At 43.1% G+C, this 12,203-nt stretch overlaps 1 protein-coding gene across 2 annotated transcripts in view; it reads right to left on the bottom strand.

Moving 5' to 3' along the window:
• Window positions 1-12,203, bottom strand: part of LOC133659914 (ATP-dependent translocase ABCB1-like) — a 73,350-nt gene that overhangs the window by 19,756 nt on the left and 41,391 nt on the right. The window contains exons 7-14 of one of the 2 annotated variants that reach the window (XM_062062770.1): window positions 6,805-6,976; window positions 6,585-6,709; window positions 4,966-5,137; window positions 4,768-4,881; window positions 1,572-1,682; window positions 1,361-1,486; window positions 1,064-1,267; window positions 819-989 (exon numbers count right to left, since the gene is read on the bottom strand). In XM_062062770.1, the coding sequence (XP_061918754.1) occupies window positions 819-989; window positions 1,064-1,267; window positions 1,361-1,486; window positions 1,572-1,682; window positions 4,768-4,881; window positions 4,966-5,137; window positions 6,585-6,709; window positions 6,805-6,976 (1,195 nt within the window). The remainder of the gene's footprint in view (window positions 1-818; window positions 990-1,063; window positions 1,268-1,360; window positions 1,487-1,571; window positions 1,683-4,767; window positions 4,882-4,965; window positions 5,138-6,584; window positions 6,710-6,804; window positions 6,977-12,203) is intronic. The other variant, XM_062062771.1, reaches the window with a different exon arrangement.

The following is a 12,203-nucleotide window of genomic DNA, read 5'->3' as shown; positions in this document are numbered from 1 at the left end:
CCCGTTAACTGCTGCCAATCACATGGTGAATAAGATACTCTTTAGGGTTCATATGTTTGTAAATCTGACTGTGATGATGCAGTGCCTCAGCAGTCATGAACCTCACCGCACGCCACTGATGTCAACATTACAGATTACTCTATAAACACTGAATAGGATAGCCATGCGAAATAAGTATTGGTTGACAAGGCTGGTCAGAAAAGTTCCATGACTGGTGTCACAAAAGATATCTTTCAGAAGTTTTCCTCTCTGTAATCCTATCGAAACGTAACACACTTTCCTAGCCTATGCTACGGCTTCATGCATTCCTTGAATGTTTCTTCCCAGTCCTCGCTGTCATGGCCATCTTGATATTGTCCCCTTTACAAAACCTTTGAACTTCGGAAAGAGAGAGAGGAATCACACAGAGCAAAGTCAGGTGAGTAGGGAAGTTGCTCCAGCATTACAATGTGTCGGATGCTCAGGGCATTTTGTCATAGTGAAGCAGCCACCAGTTGTCCTGCCACAACTCTCGCCTCCTCTCGCACACTGAAGGCAAATGCCGCACGATGCGTCTCACATCATAGAACATCAACAGTCCTGGAACTTTTATGACACACCTCGTAGTACGCCAAACCAAAATAATAAAGGCGACTTAAAGAGCTATTTGTCCTTCTCAAAATAATGGGCAATATCACGTCCCAAAATCAACTGTGCGAATTGTGAACAAAAATATACAAAGGGTAACCAAAATCAGTTTTGGGGAAGACCCGGGAAGACAAGCATTTGGCACCTAAAGGTCAAAGTAATGTAAAGGGCTAGTGAAGGGTCTGTTGTACCTTGTCCAGTGCAGATTGTACTACAGTCTCACTCTCTGCATCAAGAGCAGATGTTGCTTCATCCAGCAGAAGGATTTTGGGGTTACGGACAAGTGCTCGAGCAATTGCGATTCTCTGCTTCTGTCCTCCACTCATCTGAGTCCCTCGATCCCCAACCAGTGTCTCAAATTTCTGCTCAAGGAAAACAGTCTTATCATTGGAAAGTGTCAGTCAAATATGTTTATAAGTCATAAATAAAGTCGTACATCAGGAAGGTTCATTATGAAGTTGTAAGCATTGGCCTCCTTGGCAGCTTGCTCTATCTCCGGCTGCGTCACATCACTTCGTCCGTATCGAATGTTCTCTGTGATCGTGGTGGCAAAAAGTACGGGCTCTTGACTCACCACTCCAATCTTCTCTCGCAGGTAGCGGACGTTGAGAGAACGGATGTCATGGTCATCAATGAATATCTACAGAGAGGAATGTAAAGATATAGTTAATGCCTTTTGCGTCCATTTATTGCAAATAAATGTGTCTTTAAAGCTTTACAAATGTGGACATACAGATCCCTCCATAGGATCGTAAAACCTCTGCAATAGCTGGATAGTTGTACTTTTTCCACAGCCACTACTTCCTACTAAAGCCATGGTTCGTCCATTTTTCACGCTCAAGGACAAGTTGTTTAATACCTGCAGATGACGAAAGTTATGATAGTAATTTAGGCCTACTAAGCGAAGTTATGTGTTGGATAAACAGTGTCACTGAGGAGCTTACTTTGACATCTGGCCTTGATGGGTAGTTAAAGTGGATGTTTTTGAACTCAATGTTTCCATTGATGACATCAGGCTTGAAGCCGCTGTGTGAATAGCTGTCGATGCATGGTTTCTGTAGAGTAAAAATGTTTCATATTGAGCTCTCCCCACAATGTTATTTTCTAAGACACCTAGTGGTGGAAATCAGTTTTGCAGTTTGTGTTCTATTTTGACCCTCCTGTCTTGCAGTAGCCAGCTTGGTGTGTGTGTGTTTCAGAGTAGTGATGGGATCGGCAGTTCTTTTGACTGTACTGAATCATTAGAATCAGTTCCTTAAATTGAGTCGTTCAAAAAATTTGTTCACAGAATTCCCCCCCCCCCCAAAAAAAAAGAGGGGGGGGGGGGGGTGCGTAGTACAGTACAGTGCAGACATTTGCGGGAGAAGCAGCAAATAGGGTGAACGCGAGTCCCTACACAGCTCTGTGCATGCAGTACACCAGGCAGTGAGTGACTGACACAGCGCCACAGTCAGCACAGTTCATTACGTGAACCTGAATCACTTCTGCAGCAGCAGTTCTGTGTGCAGGTCGGCGAATCATGAGTCAGTCAGTAACAGCTTCCCCAGCGGCAGATCTCGGTGTGTGTCAGTTCGCGAACGACACAAGCCCTCAGCACCCAATAAACGACGCGCACAGTGACTGAACGAGAGCCTCAATGTGACGTCCTCCTCCGCGACACAGTCAGTTCTTTGTGTCAGTAGGTTCGCGAGTCCTGATTCTGAATGAGTGAGTGAGCGCAGCGCAAACCTGAATCACGTTCGCGAACGACAACCAGTCAGTTCTTGTAGGTTCGTGAAGCGAACCTGAATCACTCAGCTACAGTTCTGTGGGCCAGAGGGCGACAGATGTGAATCGCTCTCTGCCCTGACAGACTCCCCTTGACGTTCGCAAACAGACATTGCAGCTGTAGTAGAGATTCTGTTACTTTTGATTGATTGATTACTTTTAAAAACACTGTGTGTGCGTTTCCGGCCTGTCCAATAAACAAAGTGTGACTAAATGTCTTGGTTGTTAAATATGTTTTATTGCACTGAAATGAAAATAAGAAATAAATAAAAGTGGGAAATAAAAAAAATAGTAATAGCCTACTAAAATGCTTGCAATCAACAGTTAAATAAATAGGCCTCGTTTGTTTAGTGCAAAAACAAATATTAAATTAAGAAACCCTTAACAAATGCCAACATAAAAACTAAATGTTCTGTAGCAAAGAAAATGTAAACTTAAATATGCAAACAAAAAGAAAATAAATACCTTCAAAATAAGTAGAAGGGACAATAATAATAATAATAATAATAATAATAATAATAATAATAATAATATGAATCAGAATTGATCCCCAAGGAGAAATTTATTTTTGTTACAATAACTGTGTAAATAATAGCCTATGTATGTGTACATACATTAGTTATTATCTTTATTTTAAATCTTCTCAAAACAGCCTGCCCTACACTTTACCCCCCGCCCCTCCTCCTCGCGTCGCTGCTGCTCAGCCTTGCCCTGCCTGCACTGAGTTTCTTTCTGTCTCCTCTACTCTCATAACTTTATGTGTTGAGATAATGGGGACGGGGCGCGTGTGTGTGTTAGTTTTCATGTAGCTTGAGTCAACATTAGCCGTTAGCTTGGAGAATGAATGGAGAACGGATGCCAATGGCATGAAACATATCCCCGCGACGGGAGGAGAATCACTCGCGGCATTGGGGCAAGCAGAGCAGAGAGCGAGAGCGTTGTCGTTCACTGAGTGATTCATGTCGTTAATCCGCGGTGAACAAATCGTTCGCTCAGTCCCTCTCCCCGCCACCATGATGAGTAGCTGGCTGCGTCGTTCGCCGACGTCGAGGGTTCAGTGAGTCACAGATGGTCGCGGCGGAGCTCAACTGAACTGAGAAAGGAACAAATCAGTTCATGAAGTGATTCGGTTCAGTACGTTCACTCAAAAGATTTGTTCGTTCGAACAAATCGTTCGCGAACGACACAACACTATTTCAGAGAGCAGTATGAGAGCAGTATGGGAGCAGATGTCAAACAAACAGCCCTTACTGCAGGCTTTAAGCTTTCTTTTCAACTTTGAAGACTTTGAAGGTCTAAACCTGTAAGTGAATGCAACATGCATATGTATATTGTGACACATTATTTGTGCATTTTCAGTTTAAGACTGCTTTAGTAAGATATTTGTGCCTATTGTTGAAAGCTAATTACTGGCAGCATTTTGTTGGTTTGGATGCTAAATAGGTTACATAGCAGACTTCTATATTGGTTTATATAGCTATGTAGACATGTATGTTGCATATAGATATATGCTGAATGTAAAATGTTTGTTTATGTGTTTTTATACACAGTTTTACAAAATATACGATTGATCCTTCACTAAAAAGGCCTAAACTACACTCCAGACGCTTGGGACTCTTTTTTCATCAAGGATTATATCATGTTAGCTATCTGCTAAGCTAACCAGCAAAAAGCAAGAGCAGAATAAGCTCAGTTGTGGTTGAAGGTTTGGTCACTGCGGGTCAAAGAAACTGAAGCTTATCAAAGGCCAAACAGACAGTGTGAGGAAGACTGTCTGCTCTGCAGGAGTATCGAAGTGTACTTGTGTTTATTTACACTGCTTTTTACTTACTTACTGTCACTTTCCTCAATGTACGTATACAAAAACTAATGTATTGTTGTTGGAGGAAGTCTCTCCACAGGGATTGAAGAAGATATCTTCACAAACAAGAAAAAGCAAGCTATCAGGTTTTTAACGCCGCAGTACGAACAACTTTCATTAATGCTAAGTATCTATGCACGTTGTAGTGTGAGACACAGCAAGATCGTGATTAATTAAGCCATTATTATACGTTGTGTCTTAAAATCTCTTGCAAAATGATAGAATGTTTAAACCTCACATGAGTTGTATTGCTCTAATCACTTAGCGTGAATATGTTGGAGTCACAAGACTGTGGTCTTCAGATTAACCAAATGTGCACTCTAACAGTGGGTGCTGTTCGAGTGAATTCCAAACCCCTTATTGGTGCCTCCTGGTTGAAGGCTGTATCAATGTGACTCCTTGGAGCGCCAGAACACACTTGTGCACATGCACTAATGCAAACTGACAGCTCTACAGAAACAAAAATGTGTTGTGTGTGTGAAAGTGTAAAAAGAAACTGTGGCTTTCCTTACATTGTCAATGATGCTGTACACTTTATGTGCAGCTCCTCGAGCACTGGCAATGGACTGGATGTTAGGGGATGTCTGCCCCAATGCAAATACTCCAATAATCAAAGCAAAGAAAACCTAAAACAAAACATTATATTTACTGTATCTTAGTTTTGGTGGGAATGTCGAGTGTTCTTATTGGTGTTAATAGTCTCTACTCACCGTAAGTACAACCCCAATAGAGTACTCTCCACTCAGAATAAGTGTGCTCCCATACCAGAAGGCAAGAGCATAGGACAGATAGATCATTAAGAAGGTGAAGCCCATAGCAATGTTTGAACTTATTGCTTTCTTTATTCCCACAGTCTTAGCGTCCTCTAGGTTCTTATGATACCTGTGAGGCAATGTAAAGACAAAATAATTGAGCACTGCTTCAAGGAAAACTAATACAGAATCCAAATGGTTCATGGATCTTGACAAAAACTATACAATATTAAGATCTGCATAAATTACTAATTCGGTTGCTTTGCTGTTTTACTTTTGCAGCTTTGCTTTCTACGAGTTTCAGGACTGTTGATATCCTGGGCTTTTAGCTCGGTGGCAAGAACGTTCGTCTCTAATGCAGGACAACCCAGGTTCAAGTTCCGGGCGGATCAGAAAAGCAAGGACAGAACCAGGCGGGTTACAGTGGTGCTGTTTCGGGGGTTGAGTGTAACGGAGGCCAGCCAGTGTGGCTGTGGCATGTGTACATCGGTAAACCTCACTCCCTCACAACCTTAAGAGAAGTGCTTGTTACGGGGTTGATAGCTAGATGATAGCAGGTTTTTAGCTCGATAGCCGGAGATGGTTTCACGTATTGGGTGCGAAGTGAACCATCTTGTCAGTAATCCACTTGTTTTGTCTCTGTTACTGAAAGCGGGGCTGCTAGCATACACACAGAGCTGTAACGGAGCTTTGCTAGTGAAAAGCACTGACATTAGTAGAAAAAATTATGATTGCAAAGTTAAATGTGAGAATATTTACTATAGATTTACACTCTTTTCATTTAAGCTCCTTGCTTGTTTGTTTACATGAGACAGTGTGAGAAAATTGCATTTAAAGTTTTTATTCGGATTCTGTAAGCAGAATAGAAATGTTATTTTTTAAGTTATTATGGACTACCTCGATGCATTAAAACTTAGTCTCTGTCCCACATTTGGTGAATTGGGATCTGGTCACTCGAAAAAGATGCATAGATCCAAATATCGACATTATATTCGATTGATAGTAGTAGATCAATATTCTTTTTAATTCTCTTCTGTTATATTGTTTACAAATACCTGTGTTGTTGATACCGTTGTATTTACAAATAAATGATAAATGGGTTATACTTGTATAGCGCCTTTCTACCTTCAAGGTACTCAAAGCGCTTTGACAGTATTTCCACACACACATTGACACACTGATGGCGGGAGCTGCCATGCAAGGCGCTAAGCAGCAGCCATCAGGAGCAAGGGTGAAGTGTCTTGCCCAAGGACACAACGGACATGACTAGGATGGTAGAAGGTGGGGATTGAACCCCAGTAACCAGCAACCCTCTGATGGCTGACACGGCCACTCTACCAACTTCGCCACAATTCTTTTTTTTTTGGACACAGATTTGTGGGCAAAAAGTCAAAGGATTTGAATTAGAGCCAATAGTTTTTGCTTGTGGTTCATTATATTGACTTTATTTGCTAAAAAATTATGTTAAAAATATCATCTGCAATACCGACTATGTATTTGCTCATTAACTTTATTTAGATCAATACCAAATTGTACAGTATCCTCAGTCATGCAGCATACAACATCGTACAACCCACCTGTCAATCTCTTTTTGCTGACCACTGAAGGCAAACACCGTCCTGATGGAAGAAAGCACCTCCTCTGCCACGGACCCCGCTTTAGCATAGGCAGCCTGTTCTTTAGACGTGAACGATACAAGCACCTATTCAAGATGGGAGACGCATGCAATCATAGCAGGAATAGTCTGGCTGTGAAGATGGGGGCTGGATGCCAATGTGAACAAAGAGCAAGGCTTACCGTACTAAAAAGTGCAGCCGTAAGGCCCAGCAAGGGGCTGATGGACAGAAGGACCAGCGTGAGTTTCCATCCTTTCACTAAACCGATGATGACAGATGTGATGAAGGTGGCAAAGGACTGAATCAGCATCCCCACTTTGTCTCCGATCCCCTCTTGGATCTTATAGACATCGCTGATGATACAGATGAAAAAATGTCCATCACTTATCTCAACTGTTCAGCAATATTTGCATCAGTTTTACCTGACAACGGTTTTAGAATGCAAAAATGGGAAAAGACCCTAAAAACTCAAATGTATTTTGAATATAAATAATTTTGGAGCGGTGCATGTATAAAGGTTCATTTGTGTCTGTATTAAAAAATCCTCTTTTTTTTTTTTTTTTTACACAGAATTTATGTAACTGAATCTTTTGCGTTGGAAATTTGTGAACTGAATTTTTTGCATTAAATTATGCTGACAATTTAATGTTTTTTGTCATGTCTGTTTATCATGTTTTTGTTTTGGCCATGTGCTGTTTGTTTTTTTTGGACACTTTCTTAGTTCCTGGTTTCACTTCCTTGTTTGGTTTGGTTTCCATGGTCACCCATTAGTTTTCACCTGTCATGTCACGCACCTGTTTTACGTTTTGAGTCACGCACCTGTTTGTTCCAATCATGTCACTGTTATTTAAGTCTACCTTTGTTCATCACTCGTTCTGCCTGCATTGTGTTTGTCACGCGTTTATGTCAAGTGTTTGATTATGCCATGTCATCTGTGCCAAGTAATTAAGCTTCGTGTGTTTTAGGCACGCTTGCCTTTTTGCTTTATTGTTTGCGTGTGTGATAGTTTTAGTGATTTATGTTGAATAAATCCAAGCTCACCTTCACGCTGTCGTCCCGAGCCGTTTTTTGCATGTGAAGAACAACCCCACAGCCAGCTGCGACCCCCCCACGTGACAGTTTTTGAAATGTGTTAGCAAATTGCATGTGTTTCAAAATGTGGTGTCTTAAAATTCAGTGTATACAAATTCAGTGTAAAAAAAATCTGTGTTCAATAATTCAGTGCATAAATTCAGTGTAACAAATCAGTGTAAAACATTTCAGTGTTTAGAAATTCAGTGTATAAAAATGTTTTTTACAAATTCAGCGTAAAAAAATTCAGTGTATAAATATTCGCTGTTTCAAAATGCAAGACCCAAAGTCTGACTGAAACACACGGATAGTGCTAACATTTTTTTTTCCCGATTAAATTGTCAGTATAATTTGATGCAAACAAATTCAATTCACAAATTCAAACGCAAAAATTTTACACAATTTACACAAATTCAGTGAACAAAAAAGGCTTTTGTAATAAAGAACAACTTAACCTCTATATGTATCCAGTTTTTTTGTTTGTTACAAAAGGTTTTTATAAAAAATGGATGGATGGATGGGCATTGCTGTTATACCTACAAAACATTGTAACATCCATCCATCCATTTTCTACCGCTTGTCCATTTTGGGGTCGCTGGAGCCTATCTCAGCTACAAATGGGGCGGAAGGCGGGGTACACCCTGGACAAGTTGCCAACACAGATAGACACACAACATTCACACTTACATTCACACACTAGGGCCAATTTAGTGTTGCCAATCAAACTATACCCAGGTGCATGTCTTTGGAGGTGGGAGGAAGCCGGAGTACGCGGAGGGAACCCACACAGTCACGGGGAGAACATGCAAACTCCACACAGAAAGATCCCGAGCCCGGGAACATAGTGTTTGCTATTAATGAAACTCCCATGTATTTTTTCTAAGATGGTTGCAGGAGCTCTGTGCTTTTGTGTATCCTCATTTTATGTACTTGATATTTTCCTCTTGTTTTCATGTGTTTTTTTGCTTTTTGGTAAGGACCTTTTCGGGACTACGTGTGACTTCTGTAGTGCCTTTTTGCCTTTTGGCCATGGCCTTGTTTGCAGCAGAGACTAGCTGCTGGCTCTCTGGTACATCTGAGTCTGTATGGAGAGACAGGAGGCGATGCCGAGGAAGTGACAGGGCTGCGAAGCAAACATTTAGCGTCGGGATAGACGGAGCCCTGGCTAAATGAGCATGTGTTGGACACTTCGGTTTCCCTGGACAGAGAGCTAGTGGGTAGCCGAGGATGCAGTCGGCTCTCTTGGTTGCTATCTTGGGTCAGTGATCGACAGTGGGGTCCGGATCATTGCCCCACCGGCCTGTGTATGGATTTGTATGTAAGTATATACATACAGTATATCTATCTATATATATATATATATATATATGTATATATATATATAGATAGATATATCTATATATCTATATATATATCAATATATATATATATATATTAGGGCTGTACGGTATAGAATAGAAGAGAATAGAATAGAATAGAAATACAGATACTAGTATAGTATCACGGTACTAATGAATCAAAAACGGGACTATACTGTTTGAAAAGTACTGGTTCCTCATTTTTTATTGTATTTTTTTTAACGGGTATGACGGCGTGTCGCCACGTCGTGACATTGCTGGATTTTACAAGCAGAGGAGCATGTTCGGCAGCGCACAATCGCGAAGTACTTCCAAGCAGACAAGGTGTGTAGACAGAAAAGGGAGAATGGACGCATTTTGGCCTAAAAACTAAAGATAAAGGTGAAGCTTTAACACTGAAACGCCCTCGGGAAGAGGTGCTTTAAGACATGGCTAGCTAGCTAGCAGCTAACATCTATCGGAGCATCACGGACTTCGCCATCGAATTCCGAAGGCTCGCGGATGGCCCAATTCCGCATTGGTGGACGTTTTTTCCCTCGGTCTGGCTGATCGAGTCCGGAAACATATGATCCCGCTCAAAACTCCCGACAGCCTTGACAAGCTCGTCGCTCTGGCGGTGAAGATTGAAAATCGCCTCGTTGGCTGGGAGAGAGAGAGGTTCCGACGCCAGGGACTCCGCACTTCGACGCATAGTGGGAGTGGCCATGGAGCGCGTTAAACATTCGCACCGATACCCAGTGTCGATGCCCTGCCGATACCACATGAAGAGGAACCCATGCTGCTCGGATGTAATGGTCTATCTCCGGCTGAGAGGGATCGTCGCTTTTCCCTCCAGCTGTGTTTTTATTGCGGCAAAGCTGAGCATTGCTTCTCCCACTGTCCTCATCGTCCTGCCCGCCGCCGCACTCAAACTTCGCCCCCTCTGCGCGCTCAAGCGTCGCCTCCTCGCCCTGTTCTTGCTTCACATCCTCCAGCGACCGACCCTGCTCCTCTACTGTCAGCTACAGGTCAGACACTGTCCAGACTTCAACTCTCGGGCACGCTAGCCTGGGATAAGGACCAGAAATTGGACATTAGGGCTCTTATTGATTCTGGTTCCGACGATAATTTAATCGATGAGTCTGTAATTAAGCGTTATTCTATACCTGTTGCTAAGTTACATAAACCTAGAGTTGTCCGATCCCTCGAAGGAGGCCACCTGGCGAGCGTTATCCATCAGACCCTTCCGTTATCTCTTCAATTATCTGGTGACCATTTTGAATCAATCATTTTTCTAGTCATTCCCTGTCGTTCTGCTCCGGTTGTGCTTGGGTTTACCTGGCTATCTAAACACAATCCCCATATTGACTGGGCCAAAGCTACAATAATTAATTGGGGAATTTTTTGTCATTTACATTGTCTGCGGTCCGCATGCCCTCGCACAGGGTCCTCGCGCGTCGTCACCCAGGAAGTCTTTGATTTGTCGGTTGTGCCCACTGCTTACCACGACCTTAAAGAAGTTTTTAGCAAAGATCAAGCCTTGTCGTTACCTCCACACCGTCCCTACGATTGTGGTATTGATCTCCACCCTTGTGCTACACTCCCTTCTTCGCGACTATACAACATTTCTCGACACGAAAGACATTCACTAGAGGACTATATCACCACTTCGCTTGCATCTGGTCTTATCCGTCCATCCAACTCTCCACTAGCCGCCGGGTTCTTTTTTGTGGAAAAGAAGAATAAGACACTTCGCCCCTGCATCGATTACCGTGCCCTCAATAATATTACTGTTAAGAATAAATATCCGCTCCCGCTTCTCGACTCAACTTTCAACCCACTACACACTGCTAGACATTTCACCAAATTGGACCTCCGCAATGCTTACCACTTAGTCAGAATTAAGCAAGGAGATGAATGGAAAACTGCCTTCAACACATCGCTAGGACACTCTGAATACCTGGTCATGCCTTTCGGCCTCACCAATGCTCCTGCCGTTTTCAGGGCCTCATAAATTATGTCCTGCGTGACATGCTCGACCATTTTGTGGTAGTTTATTTAGAGGATATCCTCGTTTTCTCGCCTACCCTTGAACTACACGTCCAGCATGTTCGCTTAGTTCTCCAACGCCTTCTCGAAAATCGTCTGTATGTCAAAGCTGAGAAGTGTGTTTTTCATTCTGAGTCTGTTCCTTTTTTGGGTTTTATTGTTGAGAGGGGTCAACTCCGAGCAGATCCGGCGAAGATCCAGGCAGTGGTTGATTAGCCCACACCAACTTCTAGAAAGCACCTCCAAAGGTTTCTAGGTTTCGCTAATTTTTATCGTCGTTTTATCCGTAATTTTAGTCGAGTAGCGGAACCATTAACGAGACTAACTTCCATTAAGCTTCCCTTTTTGTGGACCTCAGAGACTCAGTCTGCTTTTGAGAAACTCAAGTCTTTGTTCACCTCTGCACCTGTTTTTGTCCATCCTAACATATCCTCTCAATTTTTTGTCGAGGTTGACGCATCTGACAGCGCTCCACCTCCAACCAGAGGCTGCACCCCTGTGCCTTCTTCTCACGCCGCCTGACTCCTGCAGAACGAAATTATGATATTGGCAATAGAGAGCTACTCGCCGTGGTGTTGGGACTACAAGAATGGAGGCACTGGCTGGAGGGCTCGGAGACCTCGTTTGTGGTGTTCACAGACCACAAGAATTCGTACTGCTCAACGGGTCAATCCTAGACAAGCAAGGTGGGCGTTGTTCCTAGCCAGATTAAATTTTACCACGACCTTAAACCAGACGCCCTGACGAGGATGTACTCCTGCCCCGAGGAAGAGGTCAAGACCGAAACGATCATCCCTCCATCACGAGTAGTGGGAGCCTTGCAGTGGGACATTGAAGGCCGCATTAAGGAGGGACTCAAGAACGTTCCCTCTCCAAAGAACTGCCCTCAGGGGCGTTTGTTTGTGATCCCAGAGCTCCGTCCTGAAGTACTGAACTGGGCCCACAGCTCCAAGATCGCCTGCCATAACCCGTACTTTTTTCCTCCTATCCCAGTGCTTCTGGTGGCCAACCTTCAGGGCTGACACCAAGGAATTAGTATCGGCCTGTGACACTTGTGCCCGTAATAAGGCTTCACACCGGGCACCAGTTGGTCTTCTGCGCCCGCTTCCCATTCCCTCCCGCC

Source organism: Entelurus aequoreus, linkage group LG11, assembly GCF_033978785.1.
Source record: "Entelurus aequoreus isolate RoL-2023_Sb linkage group LG11, RoL_Eaeq_v1.1, whole genome shotgun sequence".
Taxonomy (NCBI): Eukaryota; Metazoa; Chordata; class Actinopteri; order Syngnathiformes; family Syngnathidae; genus Entelurus; species Entelurus aequoreus.
Note: the sequence above shows the minus strand (reverse complement) of the source record. Positions and strands in the feature narration are given on the sequence as shown.